The 26,420-nt window shown below is 43.3% G+C and overlaps 1 protein-coding gene across 2 annotated transcripts in view; it reads left to right on the top strand.

The window, feature by feature from the left end:
• parp4 (poly (ADP-ribose) polymerase family, member 4) overlaps positions 1–25,939 on the top strand; it is a 60,977-nt gene extending 35,038 nt beyond the window's left edge. For both annotated transcript variants that reach the window (XM_075480315.1, XM_075480313.1), the window contains exons 26-39: positions 1,521–1,691; positions 3,335–3,415; positions 3,529–3,609; positions 3,689–3,784; positions 4,940–5,056; positions 5,564–5,677; positions 5,770–5,811; positions 6,772–6,906; positions 8,203–8,319; positions 14,879–15,957; positions 16,711–16,783; positions 18,410–18,512; positions 19,140–19,272; positions 24,725–25,939. In XM_075480315.1, the coding sequence (XP_075336430.1) occupies positions 1,521–1,691; positions 3,335–3,415; positions 3,529–3,609; positions 3,689–3,784; positions 4,940–5,056; positions 5,564–5,677; positions 5,770–5,811; positions 6,772–6,906; positions 8,203–8,319; positions 14,879–15,957; positions 16,711–16,783; positions 18,410–18,512; positions 19,140–19,272; positions 24,725–24,926 (2,544 nt within the window). In that variant the 3' untranslated portion in view covers positions 24,927–25,939. The remainder of the gene's footprint in view (positions 1–1,520; positions 1,692–3,334; positions 3,416–3,528; positions 3,610–3,688; positions 3,785–4,939; positions 5,057–5,563; positions 5,678–5,769; positions 5,812–6,771; positions 6,907–8,202; positions 8,320–14,878; positions 15,958–16,710; positions 16,784–18,409; positions 18,513–19,139; positions 19,273–24,724) is intronic.
• The last annotated feature ends 481 nt before the right edge of the window (positions 25,940–26,420 follow it).

Genomic DNA, 26,420 nt, shown 5'->3' with positions numbered 1-26,420 from the left:
TATTTAAAAAATAAATTAATAAATAAATAAAAAAATTAATAAAATTAAATTAAAATGAATTAATTAATTACAAAATAGTTTAAATTAAAGATAATCCAGGTAAATTCCAGAACTTCAATAAAAAATCAAAGAGACTTAGGAAATGTGTAAAACATATGTAACCCATATGTAACCTAAAAAACAAACATTCACCTATCCATGGGGGAAAAAACGAGTTTAGGAAACTTAGCGCTACATGTTTCCTCAAGTTAGATGTTGAGTTTCTGCTGAAATGTGCGTTTGTTTTGGTTGACACAGAAGACACATAATGTAGCTGCTGTTTCTCACTCTTTGTAAGGTAAACATGCTTTCAGTATGAGGCCTCGTCTGCGTCTTCATTTCCCACCGTTGGTTCTGACATTTTTCATCTGTTTCTTTGTTTGTTTGCTACGACTGCTAATGCTAAAGCTAACCCGTCCCGCCGCTGAGATCGAGTACGGTCACGTGACCAGAGCCTTTGGCGGAAGTCTCTCTCTCTGTCAGAATAAAACATTAAAATGAGGCGTACGCGGGGGGATAAAAATAATGAGGCGTAGAATACCAAAGAGGTAAGAAGAAAAGTAACCAGCTCATTGTAGCCTAATGTAGCGGAGTAAGAGGACAGTTTCTGCTGCACACATCTACTCAAGGAAAAGTAAAAAGTATAGAGATTTAAAACTACTCCTAGAAGTATAATGTTTTCAAAAACTTACTCAAGTAAATGTAACTCATTACTGCCCACCTCTGCTCACCTCCATAAATAGCATCGCCCACTTCAATTGGTCATAGAAAACAGTGACACGTGCAGTCAGAAAGTTCACCACCCATAAAAGGAACCAAATACATTTCTAATCATCCCTTTGTTGCAGGGATTTAGAGGAGAGGTTTTTATCTAACAACCTGAGTGGGAGGAGCAGGCTGCAGATATTAATCTGGATGTCAGACGATCGAACTCGTCCTACAGATTTAATGCTACAAGCTCCAAACTTGGCCAGGTTACTCTTAAGACATGGGGGGAAAGAATCATGGAGAAACTTTTTCAAAACTTAAAGGGTGTTGCCGTGGCGACGCCTCAAAGTTTGATGACTCGCCATCACTCGCCACAAAAAATTAAGTCGCTTATAACTCCCACATACATTATCCAATCTTTCCCAAACTTCATACGGTGAATGCTGGACCCAGCCTGAACGTGCACATATAACATAGTGACATCCACCTATAGCGCCACCTGCTGGTGGTTGGAAACGTCTTTTTTTTTTTTTTATACCTCGCATTTGATCAAACTTCTCCTACAGGGGGCATCATGGTTATGGGATGCAGCTGGAACACAAAGAGGGATTAAACTTTTAAAGCTTAAAAAGAGCAGGATTACTGAGAAACGTCACAGATGTCATTAAACCGTTGATGTTACTGTTGTCACAGGTAAACCTCACATCTAACGATGGCTCCTGATCTCAGACAGGGTGAAACCTCCACATTTAACCAGCGTGTTCCTTCTGCAGGTGGAGCGCCAGGTGGAGCGCATGTCGTCTGTTGGCTGCAGCTCGGTGTCGGTGAAGTGGCAGCAGTTTAACCCGACCGCCCCTCCTCCCGTACAGGCGCCCCAGCAGCTGCACGCGCTGTTCAGAGACTGCCACTCTCTGGTTTATGGATTTGTGCCGCACTGCACTCAGGTACGCGCCTCAGACATGTGGCTGTAAAGCTTTTAAATCAGCAGGCTTCTGTCCGAGCTGAAACAGAGGACACCAGTAGTGATCGTACCTGAGTTTTAAACAGTCCTCGTTTCTTTCTGTTTCCATGGAAATAGGAAACAGCTGCAGAGATTCACTGAAACATGTTCCAACATGAACATAAACCCAGAATCTGAGTCAGAACCAGAGTTAGTTCAGTTCTGAGCAGCTTTAAAGTGAATATCTGCAGATGTTTCCATGGTAACAGCTGCAGAGATTCACTGAAACATGTTCCAACATGAACATAAACCCAGAATCTGAGGCAGAACCAGAGTTAGTTCAGTTCTGAGCAGCTTTAAAGTGAATATCTGCAGATGTTTCCATGGTAACAGCTGCAGAGATTCACTGAAACATGTTCCAACATGAACATAAACCCAGAATCTGAGGCAGAACCAGAGTTAGTTCAGTTCTGAGCAGCTTTAAAGTGAATATCTGCAGATGTTTCCATGGTAACAGCTGCAGAGATTCACTGAAACATGTTCCAACATGAACATAAACCCAGAATCTGAGGCAGAACCAGAGTTAGTTCAGCTCTGAGCAGCTTTAAAGTGAATATCTGCAGATGTTTCCATGGTAACAGCTGCAGAGATTCACTGAAACATGTTCCAACATGAACATAAACCCAGAATCTGAGGCAGAAGCAGAGTTAGTTCAGCTCTGAGCAGCTTTAAAGTGAATATCTGCAGATGTTTCCATGGTAACAGCTGCAGAGATTCACTGAAACATGTTCCAACATGAACATAAACCCAGAATCTGAGTCAGAACCAGAGTTAGTTCAGTTCTGAGCAGCTTTAAAGTGAATATCTGCAGATGTTTCCATGGTAACAGCTGCAGAGATTCACTGAAACATGTTCCAACATGAACATAAACCCAGAATCTGAGTCAGAACCAGAGTTAGTTCAGTTCTGAGCAGCTTTAAAGTGAATATCTGCAGATGTTTCCATGGTAACAGCTGCAGAGATTCACTGAAACATGTTCCAACATGAACATAAACCCAGAATCTGAGTCAGAACCAGAGTTAGTTCAGTTCTGAGCAGCTTTAAAGTGAATATCTGCAGATGTTTCCATGGTAACAGCTGCAGAGATTCACTGAAACATGTTCCAACATGAACATAAACCCAGAATCTGAGGCAGAACCAGAGTTATTTCAGTTCTGAGCAGCTTTAAAGTGAATATCTGCAGATGTTTCCATGGTAACAGCTGCAGAGATTCACTGAAACATGTTCCAACATGAACATAAACCCAGAATCTGAGTCAGAACCAGAGTTAGTTCAGTTCTGAGCAGCTTTAAAGTGAATATCTGCAGATGTTTCCATGGCCTGCAGAGTCTGAGATGTAGCTCTTGGGTTTCTGACCTTGGGGTGACCTTGCTGGGATGTCAACTCCTGGGCAGATTGACAGCTGTCCTGAATGTTTTCCATCTGTGAATAATCTTTCTCTCTGTACAACGATGGACTCCAGATAGTTTGGAAACGGCCTTATAACCCTTCCCAGGTTGATGGGCAGTTGCTTCTCTGAGATCGTTGCTGATGCCCAGACCTTTTTTTTTTTGTCATTATGACTTAAATCATTGATTTCTCATCCAGGCAACTCTTCTTGGGAACCTGTGTGGTCAGGAGGTGACCACCATGGTGTCGACCAGTGAGCTGCAGAAGACCAGAGGCACAGTAAGAGCTCACACATGCACACTCAGACCTGAAAATATCTGTCGCTGAAAGGCTGAGCGGCTACAAACCAGCAGTCAGAAGGCAGCACGGTGACTCGTGTGATGTGTGTTCAGTTCCTTCACAAGCTCACAGCGAGGGCCCTCATCAGGGATTACGAGGACGGAAACCTGGATTCCACCGAAGCTGAGCACGAGGTGCGTTTCTGTGCGGCTGGGTCAGACCAAAGCGTCCTCTCTGCACCTCTGCATGTGACCCGTGTTTCTGCTGTTTCAGGGTAAGAAGGCAGAGCTGAAGTCCTTCATCACCGAGCTGAGCAAAGAGTTCTCCATCCTGTCTCAGTTCACCAGCTTCGTGGCCATCGAGGAGAGGGTTCGTTCATTCTGACTTCACTCACTTTACACTCTGGATTTCAAGGATTTATTTTAATTCAGACCAGAATGGTTTCAGTCACTGGGGTCACATGGCACTGAAAGGATCGGATTATTGGCTAAGTTCCAATCAGACTGAGTTATTAATTGCATGTAGACACCTTAATCTGACTAAGAACTGGATCGGATGGGATTCAGACCCCGAGATAACTGGGTTGAAAGTCACTCTAAACGTGCTTGTAGACGCTGAAGCACGTGGTGAATCAGACTTTGCGTTCTGCGCATGCTCCAGATGTTTTCCCGGGGTCGTGACCCGGAAGTCAAAGGAGACGATATTCCTGTTGTTGTCGCCGTCAGAAAGAAACAAACAACGCGATGGAGAATGCTCCGTTGGGCATCGCGTTTGTGCAACAAGCAGCTCATCACAGACCAAATGTAGAGGGACGTAGCTTCATCTGGCTCTGCGTTCTCCATCTTTCTCCAATGCCTGAGTTTGTTGTTGTTGTTGGTGGTGAAGAGGTCAACAGGAAGTGGCTCTATTAGCAACAGCTGGAATGGGTACAACGCCACCTATCATACCGGGGTATGACACGCTTTGTGCCTCTGATCCCATTCATTCACCGCCATATATCCAAGGAGAATTACCCTTGCTTAAAGCAATACTATGTAACATTTCTACCTTAAAATAACAGCTTGAAAAAATTTGTGCGGCTAGAATGAGTTTTAATATTACGATTGGCCTGTCTCCTATGCCCTTCGGGGGTCTGAGTTGGAAAAACTGCGCTATGTAACTTTACTGGAGCGGCCCGGGAGCTGAGCGGAAGTACTTCGACTTGCTTTCTGGCACACCTACCGCAAAAACAAATAGACCCCTCTCACGCTCCCAGGTACATTTGATTACTCTTACCTTCTCGGTCGACATAGCTTGCACCTTCTGACTCCTCGCCGGTTCGTCAACAAACGTGAAACGTGAAAGCGAAAGGGTGTTGTATTTACAACAGTGTAACCGTACATTACCTCCAAGCCTGTAGGGGGAGCTCCAGAGTGGGCTTTTTGAGAAGGTACATTGTATCGCTTTAACTCATTCTTATTGTAATGTAGCCAATAATCTGATCCTTTCAGCGCCATGTGACCCCACTGATTGATCTTGTTTCAGGACTCTGAGCAGGCAGAGGACGGCGTCACAGACATCCCACAGCTGATGGCAGAGGAGGACGTGGACTTCCTCCCTAACATCGGCTGGGCCTCTCCTGTTCCTGTGGATATTAGTGAGGTAACAGTGAGGACACACTTCCCCTGATTCAGAACTGTCTCAGCTGTGATTACAGGCCTGATCTGAGGGCGGATAGTTAGAGCTCCAGGGTCGATCCCTGAGGGGTCCCACAGACAACCAGTGGTGACTTTAGACACTTTAAATTGGATCTTTCTGTACTTTGTGTCACAAAGACACAAAGTCATCTGTTCCCGTTCCTTTAGACGTTTCTACAAAAGTAAAGTCTGATTTTTCTCTCATTTATCTTTCTTGGTACACTCTGTACATTTAAATAATTCAATAGAATGATATAGGTAACATTCATGATGCTAAAATGGTTTAATATCCATATTGTGTTGATGAGACACGTGGTTACATCAGGATTTGATCTCAGCTGACAAAATCAAACATGCTGACTGATTTTAAATCAATAGAAACTACACATTTATGAAGATATAATTCAGTGAATAACTCCCCTGATATCTGCATACATTCATGTTGGAGATACTCTGTCGTTCCTGTCCCAAGTATTCGGGCTTGGATTCGTACTCAAACGCGGACGAGGACTCGGGCGAGGATTGGGATCTGAATCGGCATAAGAATGTTGTATTTTATGATGATTATGAGGAGGGTTTGTGTTTGGTAAGTTTACCTTTACACACACATCTGCACATATCAGTGATTTCCAGGGCAACAAATGCAGAAAATCCTCTTTAAATGTGAATCTGTTCCAGGTGGATGAAACAGTGGAAACTGAAGAACTGACTTCATATGAGGTGATGATGATAAGAGCACCCCATAAATGAATGTTTTGAATGTTCAGAGAGTTTAACAGAAATCCAACAGAGCAGGAGGACATGAAACATTCTTCACAAAACTCATGAATTATTTAGCGCCGATAAATATTTTATCGCGCATTACCGCAGGTTTTATTATTTATTTTATTATTGTAAAAGTCTGTTGCTCACAGGCTTTTATTTTGTAAAAGTCTGCTGCTCACAGGCTTTTATTTTGTAAAAGTCTGTTGCTGTCTGCTGTGGAACAGGAAAAGAAAGTAATCGGCGGATCCACCAAACATGGAGAAGGGTACGGAACTTTTACTCGGCCATTTTCATTTTAAAGTTCTTCCAGACGGCGGAGTCGACAGAACCAAAGTCATCTGTAAACACTGCCAAGTTGAATTGTCTTCTCAGCGTAGTAGTTCCAGTCTAAAATATCACTTAAAGGCAAAACACACAACTGATAGCAGCAAGTCATTCAAGGAAACAGACAGTGGAGCGAGGCTTCTACATAAAAACTACAGAAAGATGCTGATGTTAAAAGTGTGTTTGCACAACAAATGTTATGGCACTTTCATTCATATGGCAGCACATTTAAAATAAAACTAAATGCTAAAAGCTATACACTACTTTTGGATTCATTTTTGGATTCTGCGTATAAATTATATTAATCGTGATTAATCAGGGAAATCATGTGATTAATTAGATTAAACATTTTAATCGTTGGAAACACAAGAAACCCGATTTGATTTATTTTTCATAGCCTCTCAACTCTTTCTGCTTTGGGGTTGTAAGACACGAGGCCTTAATGTTGGTGCACGAACAACGTGTTCAGGTGACAACCAGCATGGACTGGTTACATTCAGACCAAACACGCGTGTTGCTGTCAGCTGGAAGGTTTCTGTAGGACCTGCTGGATCTGAGCTGTAACTGATGTAGTTTTCTCCTCCTTCACAGGATCGAGTCGAAAACATCTTTGAAAGAGGTGTAATACTCGCCTCGGGAACAAGTAATAGCTCTGAATCTTATGTCATGATGAGTGCCGCCATGGATCTCACTCAACACTCAGCTCCTCCTCCGCCTCGAACGAGGGTTCGTTCATTCTGACTTCACTCACTTTGCACTCTGGATTTCGAGGATTTATTTTAATTCAGACCAGAATGGTTTCAGTCTGTGGGGTCACATGGCCCTGAAAGGATCGGATTATTGGCTAAATTCCAATCAGACTGAGTTGTTAAGTGCATGTAGACGCCTTAATCTGACTAAGAACTGGATCGGATCGGATTCAGACCCAGAGATAACTGGGTTGAAAGTCACTCTAAACGTGCTTGTAGACGCTGAAGCACGTGGTGAATCAGACTTTGCGTTCTGCGCATGCTCCAGATGTTTTCCCGGGGTCGTGACCCGGAAGTCAAAGGAGACGATATTCCTGTTGTTGTCGCCGTCAGAAAGAAACAAACAACGCGCTGGAGAATGCTCCGTTGGGCATCGAGTTTGTGGCCTGACTACGTCACACTCACGATTCTAGTCAGAATGTGAGTCTGATACCGCTGGATAGAGTTCTGAGTATGGGGCGTGTTTCAACCGAACCAGGAGAAAAAATGCCTCTTCGCTCAATTGGATAGACCTACAACCAATCAGAGCAACGTAGTATGTGACGTAGATTAAGCAACACACACTTGTTGTAGGAAGGAGGGCAAAAACATATTTTCTATCAATAAAAGCCTTTATCGCGTTCCTCTGTTCATCTTTCAAAATGAATGCAATGTGGAGATCCTGTAGAACAGACTCGATGGCAGAATCTACACACCCTAGCTCTCCAGCGGCAGCCATGTTTGTTTCAAACGAAGTTAAACCAAGCGCTCTATAGTGACGTAGTCGATAATGTCCCTGTTGATCATCTGTCCATCATCGTATAAAGCCCGCCCTGGCAATCTGATTGGGTCGACTGATTCCAGGTCGGGCATAATGATTTCCCAACTGAGCAGAGCCAGACCCAACTTCCCCACCAAACATTTATGGACGGGGCTAAGTTCGGCTGGCACCCAGGCTATAGCGTTTGTGCAACAAGCAGCTCATCACAGACCAAATGTAGAGGGACGTAGCTTCATCTGGCTCTGCGTTCTCCGACTTTCTCCAATGCCTGAGTTTGTTGTTGTTGTTGGTGGTGAAGAGGTCAACAGGAAGTGGCTCTATTAGCAACAGCTGGAATGGGTACAGCGCCACCTATCATACCGGGGTATGACACGCTTTGTGCCTCTGATCCCATTCATTCACCGCCATATATCCAAGGAGAATTACCCTCGCTCAGCTCATTCTGATTGTAATTTTAGCCAATAATCTGATCCTTTCAGCGCCATGTGACCCCACTGATTGATCTTGTTTTAGGACTCTGAGCAGGCAGAGGACGGCGTCACAGACATCCCACAGCTGATGGCAGAGGAGGACCTGGACTTCCTCCCTAACATCGGCTGGGCCTCTCCTGTTCCTGTGGATATTAGTGAGGTAACAGTGAGGACACACTTCCCCTGATTCAGAACTGTCTCAGCTGTGATTACAGGCCTGATCTGAGGGCGGATAGTTAGAGCTCCAGGGTCGATCCCTGAGGCGTCCCACAGACAACCAGTGATGACTTTAGACACTTTAAATTGGATCTTTCTGTACTTTGTGTCACAAAGACACAAAGTCATCTGTTCCCGTTCCTTTAGACGTTTCTACAAAAGTAAAGTCTGATTTTTCTCTCATTTATCTTTCTTGGTACACTCTGTACATTTAAATAATTCAATAGAATGATATAGGTAACATTCATGATGCTAAAATGGTTAAAATTCCATATTGTGTTGATGAGACACGTGGTTACATCAGGATTTGATCTCAGCTGACAAAATCAAACATGCTGACTGATTCTAATTATGAGGATTATGAGGAGGGTTTGTGTTTGGTAAGTTTACCTTTACACACACATTTGCACATATCAGTTATTTCCAGGGCAACAAATGCAGAAAATCCTCTTTAAATGTGAATCTGTTCCAGGTGGATGAATTAGTGGAAACTGAAGAACTGTCGCCGCTTCTCACATCCAACTTTACTTTAACTTTACTTACTGGTTGCTAACTGATTATCATCAGACTCTGAACGTTAGTGGCATTATTCTACCTACCGTGGATACTCTGTCACCTCTCTGCCGGCTGAAACATCCTGAACATCTTGTTTCACGTTTTGCCACGGCAAACTTTCTTGGTCTGTCAACACGGCTGGAGCTAGCAGACCGAGCTAGGATGTTAGCTACTGATCGCTACTCCATGACTTTCATCAAATACACTGCAGTGGAACTCAGGAATCTCAGTTCTTACTTGTCTCCGAACTGTCTTGCGGTGATAAAATCTCTCCGACTCCTGCGTCTCCCCCTTCTACATGCGTAGGGCTACCCGGCATAAGTTTGTTTATCGGGCTACAACTTCGGTCATACCAGCTGTCAGGATCCTTGCCTCAACATGGCGACGTCATCGTTCGAAGCCACGCCCACCGCCTGTATATCTGAGACCCCTGGTTTGTGTGGCGGCCAGCACTGGTACTGCTACCACAGTAGTGCCTAGACCTGCCACATTCATGCTACAAAATATCCGCTCACTAAATAACAAAGCCTTACTCATCCATGATATCATCTCTGAAAGAAAACTGGACTTTTTCTGCCTGACTGAGACATGGCAGAGTCAACATGAATTCATCACACTCAACCAAGCCACTCCCCCTAGATATTCCTATATTCAAAAGCCTCGCAGCTGTGGCCGCGGCGGTGGGCTGGCCGTCATACACTGCACAAACATCCCAATCAAAGAAATTCCAGTAAACACTACATCATTTGAGTGCCTTCACATCATGTTGGCTGGGGCTAAACAGCTCCAGGTGGTCCTTGTCTACCGCCCCCCAAAAGCCTCCACCTGCTTTTTACTGGAGTTTTCTGAACAACTGGCCTCCATCTGCCCCATGTCCCCTACCACCATCTTACTTGGGGACTTTAACATCCACGTGGACTCTAGCTGTTTCCTCGCTGCGGACTTCTTGTCAGTGCTGGACTGTTTTAATTTCACACAGCATGTACAGGGCCAACACATGCTAAAGGGCACACTTTGGACCTGGTGTGCTGCGCTGGCTTGACCCCCTCCCATCTCCAATGCAGAGACCCGGCTGTTTCTGACCACCATGCCATCCTTTTCTCAGTCCCTGTGCCCCTCCCCAAGCAGTGCATAAAGCGGACCATCACTAACAGGAACACAAAGCGTGTGTGTATACCCACACTGGCAAACACGCTAGCGATCAACCTCGCTACCCACCCTCCAAACCACACAGTCGACGGCCTGGTGGAACACTACAACACTGTTCTCACCCTTAAGGCCTGTTTATGGTCGGAAACCAGGTCGTCTGCGTGTGTGTCGCAGTTAACGCAGACATGCCCCCCCCCCCCCCCCCCCCCCCTTCCGCAGACACTCTGGTGCACCTCCCCAAAATTGTAACTCACCGCAGACAGTGCCGCAGATATCGTCGCAGGGAGGAGAGAAAGGAAGCCTCTGATTGGTCAACTCTACATCCGCTCTATACTATGCGTATTTCCGGTTTGCTAACCGGCTAATGGTGACGCTAACCGTGCTAACCGTGACGCTTCTTTTGCATCTCTGCCAGCTCCAGTAGTAGCAATATTTCTTCTATTTCTAGATCGATCAGCTGCATCTCAATCAAAGTGTGCATTCGTCCAGTCGCCATTGTTGTTGAATGACCTCCGTAACCGGAAGAGAAACACGCCACCCACCACACCCACAATCCTAGCTTGTTCGTGATTGTCCCTCTTGCGTTGTGGCGTGGAATTAACATAGCGCAGACAGCGCTTCAAAAGTAGGCATAAATCAAAAATAACTGCGTCGTGTCTGTGACAAGCTCACTGCGACACACTGCTGCGAGAGTATACACGGCCCTTTAGCCTGGACTCCGTTGTCCCTCTCATCACCAGATCGGTCTCCTTTGCCCGCCCTGCCCCCTGGTTTACCCAAGAGCTCCGGAGGTTACTGGGCGCCGGCTCGAGAGGCTCTTCAAAAGATCTGGTCTCACTGTCCATCTTGAAGCCTACAGGGACCATGTTCAGAGCTATAAAGAGGCTCTCTCCCAGACAAAAACACAATACTACTCCACACTCATCAGGAATCAACAAAACAATCCCAAAATGCTTTTTCTACCATCAACCGTCTTCTTGACCCTCCCTATGCCCCTCAACCTTCTGATGCTGCTGACCTCTGCTCCAGATTCCTGGATTTTTTCCAAGAAAAAGTGGATACCCTCCATCAGCAGCTGCTGATGTCTACCTCCCCCCCATTGCCCACGCTACATCGGCAGGAGGATACCAACCACCCATCTGTCTGCTTTCCACTGTGCTGCTTCTCCTCTTTTTCCCTGTTGGATGCCAACCAAGTCTCCGACCTCATCACCAAAGCCAGGACTTCATCCAGCAGTCTAGACCCACTGCCCGTGACCCTGGTGAAGGCCTGTCTCTCCACCCTCCGCCCCTTAGTGGTGACCATCATTAATGCATCATTCAGCTCTGGCGTGGTATCACTCAGCTTCAAAACGGCAGCTGTGATTCCAACCCTCAAAAAGCCTGGACTGGACCCAGATGACCCTAACAACTATCGCCCGATCTCCAACCTTCCCTTCCTGAGTAAGATCTTGAAAAGAGCAGTGGCTGCCCAGCTCCAACACCACATGTCCCACCATGGGCTCTTCGAACCCCTCCAGTCCGGTTTCAGAATCCACCACAGCACTGAAACCGGCCTCATCAAAATCACCAATTACCTCTTGGTTGCTGCAGATAATCGTCTTATCACCATCCTCATCCTCCTAGACCTGTCCGCAGCCTTTGATACTGTCTCCCATACCATCCTCCTCACCCGTTTCTCTAAACTCATTGGCCTCACTGGCACAGCACTCTCTTGGTTCCAGTCTTACCTCTCTAGCAGGAAACAATACATCACTGAAAGGCTCCAACTCCATCGCTGCAGCAGTTAACCATGGCGTCCCCCAGGGGTCTGTCCTGGGTCCCCTTCTTTTCACCATTTACATGCTCCCCCTAGGACAAATTATCCGAAACCATGGACTCAGTTTTCACTGCTATGCCGATGACACTCAGATGCACATCAGCACAAAGCCCTCCTCTCAGCCCCCACCCACGCAACTCAACAATTGCCTGCAGCAAATTAAAACTTGGTTGACCTCTAACCAATGTTCCCTCTAATTTTTCATGTGTCTGGGCAAACACACAAGCTCCCTGAGCACACTGAGGACCACTGTGAGCAACATCAGATGTGCACGCTGTGGCCACACACCTGTATCACACCTGTTCAAAACCTTGGATCATAGCAAGTTACATGGCTTATTAAAAGAATCAAATCCCAGCAGCAATTTTCATTAGTTTAATTTTAATATAAGCGATTAGGCCCACTTAAAAAGGAAAAAGACAAAAATCTTGTTGTTCATGAGATGTGTAGTATGTTATATGTGAGAGTCATGCTTGCAGCCTGCATGTTTTGCAGAGTAGACCTTTCTCACTCGAAAAAGAAAAAAATATCAGCCAGTTTCACCGCTTGTTCTTCTGTTTGCACATACTCAGACAGCCATCCCATCCTAAAAGAACCGCATTTCTTTTTTACTTTGGCATTGTTGTTAGCTAGCTAAGCTGCACGGCGCGTATGGGCAGGGCACATATGCAAGCACTATCAATGCTCTGATTGACTGCATAGCGTAAGTAAACTCGTATCATTGGCTGAACACCTGTCACTCATTGCGTTACATTGAAAAATGCTACAGAAAAACACTACGCCTGGTATTAGATATTAATTAATACGTTTATGGTGAATTTTATTTTATGCGCTGCATAGATTTTCTTGTGCGCTGAGAATGTGCGAGCAGTGCGCGATTGCGCAGGTGCGCAGCTTAGAGGGAACATTGCCTCTAACCTTCTCAAACTCAACAGCAGCAAAACGGAGCTCATGGTGGTGGCCCCGGCACCCCTGCTGAAGAAGGTTGGTGATCTGGCCCTGGCCATAGATGGCTGTTCCATCTCTCCATCACCAGAGGTACGGAACCTGGGTGTCATCCTGGACTCCACTCTCTCATTTCAGTCCCACATCAAGAGTATCACCAAATCTGCCTTTTTTCACATCAGAAACATCTCAAGACTCCGGCCCTCATTATCTGACCTCATCCACTCGTTTATCTCCTCCCGCCTGGACTACTTCAATGGTGTCCTGTCTGGGCAGCCCAGTAAGGCCCTTGACAGGTTGCAGTATGTCCAAAACTCTGCTGCCAGGGTGCTAACTCACACCAAGCCCTGGCTGCACATCACCCCCATCCTAAAGCAACTTCACCGGCTCCCAGTCAAAGCACGCATCACCTATAAAATCCTTCTGTTGACCTACAAATCTCTCCACTCACTCGCACCTAAGCACATGTCTGATCTCATCCACCCCTACTCCCAGTCGCGGCTTCTGCGCTCCTCAGACAAGGACCTACTTTCCGTTCCTCGCACCAGACTTAAAACATGTGGAGATAGGGCCTTCTGTTCAGCTGCCCCTACCCAATCTGCCACTTCACATCCTTTCTGCCCCCTCTCTACTACAGTTCAAAAAGATTCTAAAAACACATCTCTCCTCCATGTCCTACTCTTCTTAAACCCTCCCCTCCGGCCCTACCCTTCCCCCCTTCTTTTCTTTTGTTAAGCGACCTTGGGTACCTTGAAAGGCGCTATATAAGTCCAAGTTATTATTATTATTATTATTATTATTATTATTATTATTATTATTATTATTATTATTATTATTATTATTATTATATGAGGTGATGGTGATAAGAGCACCCCATAAATGAATGTATTGAATGTTCAGAGAGTTTAACAGAAATCCAAAAGAGCAGGAGGAGATGAAACATGCTTCACAAAACTCATTAATTATTTAACGCCGATAAATATTTTATCGTGCATTACCGCAGGTTTTATTATTTATTTATTATTGTAAAAGTCTGTTGCTCACAGGCTTTTATTTTGTAAAAGTCTGTCGCTCACAGGCTTTTATTGTGTAAAAGTCTGTCGCTCACAGGCTTTTATTTTGTAAAAGTCTGCAGCTCACAGGCTTTTATTTTGTAAAAGTCTGTCGCTCACAGGCTTTTATTTTGTAAAAGTCTGTTGCTCACAGGCTTTTATTCTGTAAAAGTCTGTTGCTCACAGGCTTTTATTTTGTAAAAGTCTGCTGCTCACAGGCTTTTATTCTGTAAAAGTCTGTTGCTCACAGGCTTTTATTTTGTAAAAGTCTGCTGCTGTCTGCTGTGGAACAGGAAAAGAAAGTAATCGGCGGATCCACCAAACATGGAGAAGGGTACGGAACTTTTACTCGGCCATTTTCATGTTAAAGTTCTTCCAGACGGCGGAGTCGACAGAACCAAAGTCATCTGTAAACACTGCCAAGTTGAATTGTCTTCTCAGCGTAGTAGTTCCAGTCTAAAATATCACTTAAAGGCAAAACACACAACTGATAGCAGCAAGTCATTCAAGGAAACAGACAGTGGAGCGAGGCTTCTACATAAAAACTACAGAAAGATGCTGATGTTAAAAGTGTGTTTGCACAGCAAATGTTATGGCACTTTCATTCATATGGCAGCACATTTAAAATAAAGCTAAATGCTAAAAGCTATACACTACTTTTGGATTCATTTTTGGATTCTGCGTACAAATGCGATTAATCGTGATTAATCAGGGAAATCATGTGATTAATTAGATTAAACATGTTAATCGTTGGAAACATAAGAAACCCAATTTGATTTATTTTTCATAGCCTCTCAACTCTTTCTGCTTTGGGGTTGTAAGACATGAGGCCTTAATGTTGGTGCACGAACAACGTGTTCAGGTGACAACCAGCATGGACTGGTTACATTCAGACCAAACACGCGTGTTGCTGTCAGCTGGAAGGTTTCTGTAGGACCTGCTGGATCTGAGCTGTGACTGATGTAGTTTTCTCCTCTTTCACAGAAGACCCTTCAAAGAGGTGTAATACTCGGCTTGGAAGCAAGTAGTAGCTCTGAATCTGTCATGATGGGTGCCGCCATGGATCTCACTCAAAACTCAGATCCTCCTCCTCGTCCTCCTCATTCCTACTCAGATCGCCGTTGCCTTATGCCAGCTCCTCCTTCGCCTTGTTTCTCAGCTCTTCCTCCTCCTCCTCCTCCCTCCTTAGCTCCTCCTCCTCTTCCCTCCTCAGCTCCTCCTCCTCGTCCTCCTCATTCCTACTCAGATCGCCGTTGCCTTATGCCAGCTCCTCCTTCGGCTTGTTTCTCAGCTCTTCCTCCTCCTCCTCCCTCCTTAGCTCCTCCCCCTCTTCCCTCCTCAGCTCCTCCTCCTCGTCCTCCTCATTTCTACTCAGATCGCCGTTGCCTTATGCCAGCTCCTCCTTCGTTTTGTTTCTCAGCTCTTCCTCCTCCTCCTCCCTCCTTAGCTCCTCCCCCTCTTCCCTCCTCAGCTCCTCCTCCTCATTTCTCAGCTCCTCCTCCTCCTCCTCCTCTTCCCTCCTTAGCTCCTCCTCCTCTTCCCTCCTCAGCTCCTCCTCCTCATTTCTCAGCTCCTCCTCCTCCTCCCTCCTCAGCTCCTCCTCCTGTCCTTCTTGAAGCGATAAGTAATCCAATTCCTCAGACATCCCAGGACATGTCTGAGGACGTGGATATTGGACTATTTGGTTTTGGTCCAAAGGTTGAATGCAGCGGCTTCCTTTTTGGACGACCAGCACCTTTATCCAGTGCAGTTGGAATGGTCAGTTCCCTCAAAAGTTCGCCAAAAAAGCAATCGATGAAGAAAAAGAGAATAGACGTGCTCAATATGCCTGCCCGAGCTCCAGCTGCCTGCTCAACAGAAAGTGAGATAATGAGGCCAATGAGGGGCTCAGCAGAGTCACTCATGTCTCAGTCTAAATCAGGCCGCCCCGCATTGGATCCATTTGAATCCAACTTTCAAAGCCTACAACCCAGATTTGGAGCCCGACGGTCTTTCCGCGGGAAAGCTGCATCTTCCTATCAGGGTTCTGCATCCCCCTCCGTTCCAGCTCGTCCGTGCTCTGAGTGAGTCCTGAAACAACACAGAATAACCTCAAAAAAATCTAATCAAATCAAATCAAATTTATTTGTATAGCACATTTCATGTACAAACAATTCAAAGTGCTTCACATAAAATAAAAGCATTGCAGCAGGGAGTGAAAGAAGCATTAAAAATACTAATATAATAATATAATAATAAAAGAATATAAAGAGAAACAAATAAAATCATTTAAATGAATTTAAAAACAAGCAACAGTCCAGATAAGTTCAAAGATAGCATGCAGATTTCATGCATAGACACATGAGAACAGAAATGTTTTTAACCTGGATTTAAAAATGTCTCCTTATTTAGCTGTGCATATGACACCTGAAAGTATTTTATCTGCACTCTTCACTTTTAAATTAATTAATTAATGATTATCTTTAATGTTTTTTATTTTAATTTTTTTAAAATTTTTATTATCATTATTATTATTATTGTTATTATTTATTTATTTATTTTTTATTATTTTTTATTTCTTTTTAATGATTTTATTGCCTTCTTGTGATTTTATGTAGCTGTGAAGCACTTTGAATTGCCTTGTGTATGAATTGTGCTCTATAAATAAAATTGCCTTGACTTGGTGACAGTTTAATCTCCACTGGCAGTTTCTTCCACTTGTTTGCAGCACAACAGCTAAATGCTGTATGCAAAACACTTGTTTTAAACTAGTTTACCTCATCAGCTGTGTCTGTGCACGCCCTGCAACTTTTCTGTGTTCTGCTGTCATGTTCCAGCTGGACTCAGCTGGACACAGATTCTGGAGAGCCGAAGCACGATTGGGCAAAGATCTTCCAGCTGCAGCGCTCGGTGAGATATTTTCTGTTTTTATTGGGTTTAAGCAGCCCGACGATAGGAAACTGCTCTGAGCTCTGAGTCTGTTTGAGATGCAACTTTATCCTTTTATTGGTTGTCAACAGACACAGGACATATTCCACTGTGAACCCAACGACTCAGTGTAACGTGTCGGAACCACGACGTTCATTTTGTCATGATACATAAACCCTGAGAACTGAACAAGGATGTTCTTCCTTTATGGGATGAATGGACAGTTGAGTGAAATTATTGTTGTTTTCTAGGGCTGGGCAAGTTAACTCGTTATTATCGCGTTAACGCATTCATTATTTAACGGCGATAAATATTTTATCGCGCATTAACGCAGTTTTTTTTTTTTTATTTTAATAAAAAAAACACTTTGGTCTGCACTTCGGTCTGCACAGCAGGCAGTGATACTAAGGGAGAGAAAATAGGGCCAAGAGATTGTGAGGTCTGACTTTTTCCTGGAGAACCATTTTGTGATGCAAATGTATAACTCTGTTGAACGCATATTGTTTTGAGAAGCAAAACGCTTTATTTTTTAAACCCCAGCCAACTAGCCGGACTACCTTCATCAACACCAAAACGAGGCTGGAACTCTGCTCACAGGACGCAGCAGGGGGTAAGAAGATGTTCAGAAATGATGTTGTTGATATGGGATGTCATACAGCTTCATGTCAAAAGAGGCGAACTGTCCCTTTAATGGATTGGAAAGTTCAGAGAGACAGGAAACAGGGGGCCAAGAGAGGGGGAACAACATGCAGCACAGGGCCGTCCGATGCGGGACTCGAACCGGGACCAGCTGCAGCGAGGACTATAGCCTCTGTACATGGGGCGCCTGCTCAACCCACTACGCCACAAACCACCCCTATTTTATCATTTATTTTATTATTGTAAAAGTCTGTTGCTCACAGGCTTTTATTCTGTAAAAGTCTGTTGCTCACAGGCTTTTATTTTGTAAAAGTCTGTTGCTCACAGGCTTTTATTCTGTAAAAGTCTGCTGCTGTCTGCTGTGGAACAGGAAAAGAAAGTAATCGAAGGATCCACCAAACATGGAGAAGGGTACGGAACTTTTACTCGACCATTTTCATGTTAAAGTTCTTCCAGACGGCGGAGTCGACAGAACCAAAGTCATCTGTAAACTCTGCCAAGTTGAATTGTCTTCTCAGCGTAGTAGTTCCAGTCTAAAATATCACTTAAAGGCAAAACACACAACTGATAGCAGCAAGTCATTCAAGGAAACAGACAGTGGAGCGAGGCTTCTACATAAAAACTACAGAAAGATGCTGATGTTAAAAGTGTGTTTGCACAACAAATGTTATGGCACTTTCATTCATATGGCAGCACATTTAAAATAAAGCTAAATGCTAAAAGCTATACACTACTTTTGGATTCATTTTTGGATTCTGCGTTCAAATGCGATTAATCGTGATTAATCAGGGAAATCATGTGATTAATTAGATTAAACATTTTAATCGTTGCCCAGCCCTATTGTTTTCATCATTATTCTCTACAAATGTAAGAACAAGCTGTGGAGGGATGGACTCCACGTTGTAGTCCAACGTTGTTTCTGTGCTGCACTGTAACCCGAAGCCTGTAACTGTGGTTCTGATGCTGCAGGAGGGGTTCTGGGAGCTAAACGACCAACTGGGACAGTTGATTAACCTCAACGTGGACGTCTTTGCCAACGTCTTCCTGAAGAACAAAGGGATATGCTCTCTTGGTAAGATCTCTGAGGAGAACTGGCTTTTTATTTTCAGGTTAAACAGGAACATGTAACAACTGTAACAACTCTTTCCCTAAAGAGTTCTACTCCTGTAATTACTGTAAACCAGCAAATGGATCCAGGACCTCGAGGAGGGAATGATTGATTTTGGTTTCTTTACAGGCTGACTCTCAGGCTTGTCCAGATGTTTCCCTCAGCTTTAACTCCATAAACTTAGTTTTTATAAAACTGTTTTTAAGGAGCAGGGTTTTGATGAAGTGGGTTGTCGGGACCCTTGTTTTTCTGTAGGTAAACTAATGATCGGTGGATTATCAGGACACTTTTTAGGATTGTGTCACTGCTGTAGTTTTTTTTTTGGTTGTTGTTGTTGTTGTGCAATCAGTGGGACTGTACCTGCTGGGTCACTGTAACTTTAAATCTGCATCAACCAAATCAAAAGAAACTTCTGGAGCCTCAGAGAAGTGACACCACTTACATCTGCCTGTACCATGGTGGCAAACTGTAAAACTTCTCCGTCTCCGATTTAAACACTTAAACTGAGACAGATTTTAGATTAGATTCTGACTGTTTGTCACAAAAAGTGCTACAAATTGTACCAAAAGTGCATGTGTGTGTGTGTTAAAGGCGTGAAGGCTCATTCAGACATCTTGAGGATGGTGGCGACCCTCCTGGTTCTGCAGCTGATGAGGATGGAGAAGATGGAGGAAGCAAGCCTGCTGCAAAGCCTGTTTCGCCTGGAAGAGTCTGCACAGCTCAGGTCTGCACAACGACACAACTGACAGCTTTAGTGTCTGTTAACTCACATCAGGATCATAACTGACAGCTTTAGTGTCTGTTAACTCACGTCAGCAACATAACTGACAGCTTTAGTGTCTGTTAACTCACATCAGGATCATAACTGACAGCTTTAGTGTCTGTTAACTCACATCAGGATCATAACTGACAGCTTTAGTGTCTGTTAACTCACATCAGCATCATAACTGACAGCTTTAGTGTCTGTTAACTTACATCAGCATCATAACTGACAGCTTTAGTGTCTGTTAACTCACATCAGGATCATAACTGACAGCTTTAGTGTCTGTTAACTCACGTCAGCAACATAACTGACAGCTTTAGTGTCTGTTAACTTACATCAGCATCATAACTGACAGCTTTAGTGTCTGTTAACTCACGTCAGCAACATAACTGACAGCTTTAGTGTCTGTTAACTCACATCAGGATCATAACTGACTGCTTTAGTGTCTGTTAACTCACATCAGCATCATAACTGACAGCTTTAGTGTCTGTTAACTCACATCAGCATCATAACTGACAGCTTTAGTGTCTGTTAACTCACATCAGCATCATAACTGACAGCTTTAGTGTCTGTTAAGTCACATCAGCATCATAACTGACAGCTTTAGTGTCTGTTAACTCACATCAGCAACATAACTGACAGCTTTAGTGTCTGTTAACTCACATCAGCAACATAACTGACAGCTTTAGTGTCTGTTAACTCACATCAGCATCATAACTGACAGCTTTAGTATCTGTTAACTCACATCAGCAACATAACTGACAGCTTTAGTGTCTGTTAACTCACATCAGCATCATAACTGACAGCTTTAGTGTCTGTTAACTCACATCAGCATCATAACTGACAGCTTTAGTGTCTGTTAACTCACATCAGCATCATAACTGACAGCTTTAGTGTCTGTTAACTCACATCAGCATCATAACTGACAGCTTTAGTGTCTGTTAACTCACACCAGCATCATAACTGACAGCTTTAGTGTCTGTTAACTCACGTCAGCATCATAACTGAAAGCTTAAGTGTCTGTTAACTCACATCAGCAACATAACTGACAGCTTTAGTGTCTGTTAACTCACGTCAGCATCATAACTGAAAGCTTAAGTGTCTGTTAACTCACATCAGCAACATAACTGACAGCTTTAGTGTCTGTTAACTCACATCAGCAACATAACTGACAGCTTTAGTGTCTGTTAACTCACGTCAGCAACATAACTGACAGATTTAGTGTCTGTTAACTCACATCAGCAACATAACTGACAGCTTTAGTGTCTGTTAACTCACGTCAGCAACATAACTGACAGCTTTAGTGTCTGTTAACTCACATCAGCAACATAACTGACAGCTTTAGTGTCTGTTAACTCACGCCAGCATCATAACTGACAGCTTTAGTGTCTGTTAACTCACATCAGCAACATAACTGACAGCTTTAGTGTCTGTTAACTCACATCAGCATCATAACTGACAGCTTTAGTGTCTGTTAACTCACATCAGCATCATAACTGACAGCTTTAGTGTCTGTTAACTCACGCCAGCATCATAACTGACAGCTTTAGTGTCTGTTAACTCACATCAGCATCATAACTGACAGCTTTAGTGTCTGTTAACTCACATCAGCATCATAACTGACAGCTTTAGTGTCTGTTAACTCACATCAGCATCATAACTGACAGCTTTAGTGTCTGTTAACTCACATCAGCATCATAACTGACAGCTTTAGTGTCTGTTAACTCACGCCAGCATCATAACTGACAGCTTTAGTGACTGTTAACTCACATCAGCATCATAACTGACAGCTTTAGTGTCTGTTAACTCACATCAGGATCATAACTGACAGCTTTAATGTCTGTTAACTCATATCTGCATCATAACTGACAGCTTTAGTGTCTGTTAACTCACATCAGGATCATAACTGACAGCTTTAGTGTCTGTTAACTCACGCCAGCATCATAACTGACAGCTTTAGTGTCTGTTAACTCACATCAGCAACATAACTGACAGCTTTAGTGTCTGTTAACTCACATCAGCATCATAGCTGACAGCTTTAGTGTCTGTTAACTCACATCAGCATCATAACTGACAGCTTTAGTGTCTGTTAACTCACATCAGCATCATAACTGACAGCTTTAGTGTCTGTTAACTCACATCAGCAACATAACTGACTGCTTTAGTGTCTGTTAACTCACATCAGCAACATAACTGACAGCTTTAGTGTCTGTTAACTCACATCAGCATCATAACTGACAGATTTAGTGTCTGTTAACTCATGTCAGCAACATAACTGACAGCTTTAGTATCTGTTAACTCACATCAGCATCATAACTGACAGCTTTAGTGTCTGTTAACTCACATCAGGATCATAACTGACAGCTTTAGTGTCTGTTAACTCACATCAGCAACATAACTGACAGCTTTAGTGTCTGTTAACTCACATCAGCATCATAACTGACAGCTTTAGTGTCTGTTAACTCACATCAGCATCATAACTGACAGCTTTAGTGACTGTTAACTCACATCAGCATCATAACTGACAGCTTTAGTGTCTGTTAACTCACATCAGCATGACAACTTACAGCTTTAGTGTCTGTTAACTCACATCAACAACATAACTGACAGCTTTAGTGTCTGTTAACTCACATCAGCATGACAACTTACAGCTTTAGTGTCTGTTAACTCACATCAGCAACATAACTGACAGCTTTAGTGTCTGTTAACTCACATCAGCATCATAACTGACAGCTTTAGTGTCTGTTAACTCACATCAGCATCATAACTGACAGCTTTAGTGTCTGTTAACTCACGTCAGCATCATAACTGACAGCTTTAGTGTCTGTTGACTCACATCAGCAACATAACTGACAGCTTTAGTGTCTGTTAACTCACGTCAGCATCATAACTGACAGCTTTAGTGTCTGTTGACTCACATCAGGATCATAACTGACAGCTTTAGTATCTATTAACTCACGTCAGCATCATAACTGACAGCTTTAGTGTCTGTTAACTCACGTCAGCATCATAACTGACAGCTTTAGTGTCTGTTGACTCACATCAGCAACATAACTGACAGCTTTAGTGTCTGTTAACTCACGTCAGCATCATAACTGACAGCTTTAGTGTCTGTTGACTCACATCAGCATCATAACTGACAGCTTTAGTATCTATTAACTCACGTCAGCATCATAACTGACAGCTTTAGTGTCTGTTAACTCACATCAGCATCATAACTGACAGCTTTAGTGTCTGTTAACTCACATCAGCATCATAACTGACAGCTTTAGTGTCTGTTAACTCACATCAGCATCATAACTGACAGCTTTAGTGTCTGTTAACTCACATCAGCATCATAACTGACAGCTTTAGTGTCTGTTAACTCACATCAGCATCATAACTGACAGCTTTAGTGTCTGTTAACTCACATCAGCATCATAACTGACAGCTTTAGTGTCTGTTAACTCACATCAGCATCATAACTGACAGCTTTAGTGTCTGTTAACTCACATCAGCAACATAACTGACAGCTTTAGTGTCTGTTATCTCACGTCAGCATCATAACTGACAGCTTTAGTGTCTGTTAACTCACATCAGCAACATAACTGACAGCTTTAGTGTCTGTTAACTCACATCAGCATCATAACTGACAGCTTTAGTGTCTGTTAACTCACATCAGCATCATAACTGACAGCTTTAGTGACTGTTAACTCACATCAGCATCATAACTGACAGCTTTAGTGTCTGTTAACTCACATCAGCAACATAACTGACAGCTTTAGTGTCTGTTGACTCACATCAGGATCATAACTGACAGCTTTAGTGTCTGTTAACTCACATCAGCATCATAACTGACAGCTTTAGTGACTGTTAACTCACATCAGCATCATAACTGACAGCTTTAGTGACTGTTAACTCACATCAGCATCATAACTGACAGCTTTAGTGTCTGTTAACTCACATCAGCAACATAACTGACAGCTTTAGTGTCTGTTAACTCACATCAGCATCATAACTGACAGCTTTAGTGTCTGTTAACTCACATCAGCATCATAACTGACAGCTTTAGTGACTGTTAACTCACATCAGCATCATAACTGACAGCTTTAGTGTCTGTTAACTCACATCAGCAACATAACTGACAGCTTTAGTGTCTGTTGACTCACATCAGGATCATAACTGACAGCTTTAGTGTCTGTTGACTCACATCAGGATCATAACTGACAGCTTTAGTGTCTGTTAACTCACATCAGCATCATAACTGACAGCTTTAGTGTCTGTTAACTCACATCAGCAACATAACTGACAGCTTTAGTGTCTGTTGACTCACATCAGGATCATAACTGACAGCTTTAGTATCTATTAACTCACGTCAGCATCATAACTGACAGTTTTAGTGTCTGTTAACTCACGTCAGCATCATAACTGACAGCTTTAGTGTCTGTTAACTCACATCAGCAACATAACTGACAGCTTTAGTGTCTGTTAACTCACATCAGCAACATAACTGACAGCTTTAGTGTCTGTTATCTCACGTCAGCATCATAACTGACAGTTTTAGTGTCTGTTAACTCACGTCAGCATCATAACTGACAGCTTTAGTGTCTGTTAACTCACATCAGCAACATAACTGACAGCTTTAGTGTCTGTTAACTCACATCAGCAACATAACTGACAGCTTTAGTGTCTGTTATCTCACGTCAGCATCATAACTGACAGTTTTAGTGTCTGTTAACTCACGTCAGCATCATAACTGACAGCTTTAGTGTCTGTTAACTCACATCAGCAACATAACTGACAGCTTTAGTGTCTGTTAACTCACATCAGCAACATAACTGACAGCTTTAGTGTCTGTTATCTCACGTCAGCATCATAACTGACAGCTTTAGTGTCTGTTAACTCACATCAGCATCATAACTGACAGCTTTAGTGTCTGTTAACTCACATCAGCATCATAACTGACAGCTTTAGTGTCTGTTAACTCACATCAGCAACATAACTGACAGCTTTAGTGTCTGTTAACTCACATCAGCATCATAACTGACAGCTTTAGTGTCTGTTAACTCACGTCAGCATCATAACTGACAGCTTTAGTGTCTGTTAACTCACATCAGCAACATAACTGACAGCTTTAGTATCTGTTAACTCACGCCAGCAACATAACTGACAGCTTTAGTATCTGTTAACTCACATCAGCATCATAACTGACAGCTTTAGTGTCTGTTAACTCACGCCAGCAACATAACTGACAGCTTTAGTATCTGTTCACTCACATCTGCATCATAACTGAAACTCCTGTGACTCTTAGTAAGACCACCCTGACAGCTTCTGGGCTGCCTCCGACCAGTTGGACTTACTCGGTTGTTAATGCTTGTTGTAATTTTTCCTCCTCCTGTGCTGAGCTGCTGGATCTCTGTGTTTTCACCTCCAGGCCTGAGCGTTGGGAGCAGGTGAGGAAGGCGGTGGACTGGGTGTGCCGGGCCGACCGGCAGTATCCGTGCATCTGCAGCCGGCTGGAGTTCGGTCTGAGCTGGGAGTCCTCCACCCGTCAGCTGCTTGGCTACGACGGCCTCCCACCGTTCTCACCTCTCAGGGGACTGGAGCTGCAGATGACACCGCTGATGGAGTACTGATCAGGTTCACCTGTTTGCTCTTTAAAAAGGGATAAAATCAGAGTTTAAGTTTATATCTGACATGTGGGCTCTTCTTTGCCTCATAAAGCATTTTTAATCGCCTCGTAGTTGAATTGTGCTATACAAATAAACTTGCCTTGCCTAAAGCATTTTATTTTTCTTCATGCATTGATCAGACATCAGAAACAGGATTTCTTTAATCGGGATGGGGCCTCACTCACTCTGTGGGCGGCCGTGGCTCAGTGGTTATAGGCGGTTGTCCAATAACTTGAAGGTTGGCAGTTTGATTCCCACTCTCGCCACTCAAAAAAGCCACCAGTCCACCAGTCAGTCCACCTCCTTGTCACGGCTGAGGTGCCCTTTAGCAAGGCACCGTACCCCCCATGCTCCCCGGGCGCTTCATGGGTTAAAAGTGGAGGATAAATTTCGTATCTATGCATGACCAATAAATCGGATCTTAATCTTAATCTTAACTGTGTCATGTGTTTACATATCTAAATTTCTTATAAATGACATTTAGAAGTTGTTTGATATATCGGAAATTATATGAATCAGTCAGATTTGGAAGAGGAATGTGAAGCTCTTTGTCATCTTTGGATATCAGAGGACAGTCAACCAAAGCTGGGATTGAGTTGTTCCTGAAACATTTATGGAAAGCTTTGGACTAAACAGTTCTGGGAGCTCTCTGACGCTTATGGTGACTGGGATGTTCCCCAGTGGACAGACAGTAAAAACACTTTTCTCTGGTGGCATTTTCATCACAAATGTGAACTGAAGTGATGTAACAGCCAGTTAATGGTTGGTAGACCAACATTTTTACCAGTGTTTTCCGGTGTTCAGCCAATCAGTGCACCATAGGTGTTTGAGTCCTAATGGAGTCCAATGAGCTAAAATATTGTTGATTATAAACTCATTATAAAATGTTCATGTTTGTTCAGTTTTTGGCTGCAGAGTTTCATAATTTCTGTGTTTTTGTGTGTTGGGTTAGCAGAATTAAACTCTTTGAACTTTAACGAGTGTGCCTGGCTTTATTTCCACTCAATCTTCATTCTGTCTGTCGTTTTAGAGGAGACGTAAGCAGATCACCATCTTTGTTGTTTGGTGTTTTGGAACAGATGTTTTTCACAAGCAGACGATGAAAAAAAAACATGGTAACGTGTTAACTTATGTGCAACAGTGATGCGAGTATGTATGGAAAGTCAGAGAGGCCAAAATCAGAAGCCACATGTGGGCATCGTGGTTTAGAAGCTGAACTAATCTGATGGGTTGATCATGAGGTCAGTTTAACAAGCAGAGAAATGAAGCAGAATTACACTGAAATGCAAAGTAAGTAGATAATAAAGTTTTAATAAAGTCTACATCAGAAAGGTGTGAAGTTATAAAATTAGGGCTGGGCAACGATTAAAATGTTTAATCTAATTAATCACATGATTTCCCTGATTAATCACGATTAATCGCATTTGTACGCAGAATCCAAAAATGAATCCAAAAGTA

The sequence above is a fragment of the Odontesthes bonariensis genome, chromosome 12 (genome assembly GCF_027942865.1).
Source record: "Odontesthes bonariensis isolate fOdoBon6 chromosome 12, fOdoBon6.hap1, whole genome shotgun sequence".
In the NCBI taxonomy this organism is placed as follows: Eukaryota; Metazoa; Chordata; class Actinopteri; order Atheriniformes; family Atherinopsidae; genus Odontesthes; species Odontesthes bonariensis.
Note: the sequence above shows the minus strand (reverse complement) of the source record. Positions and strands in the feature narration are given on the sequence as shown.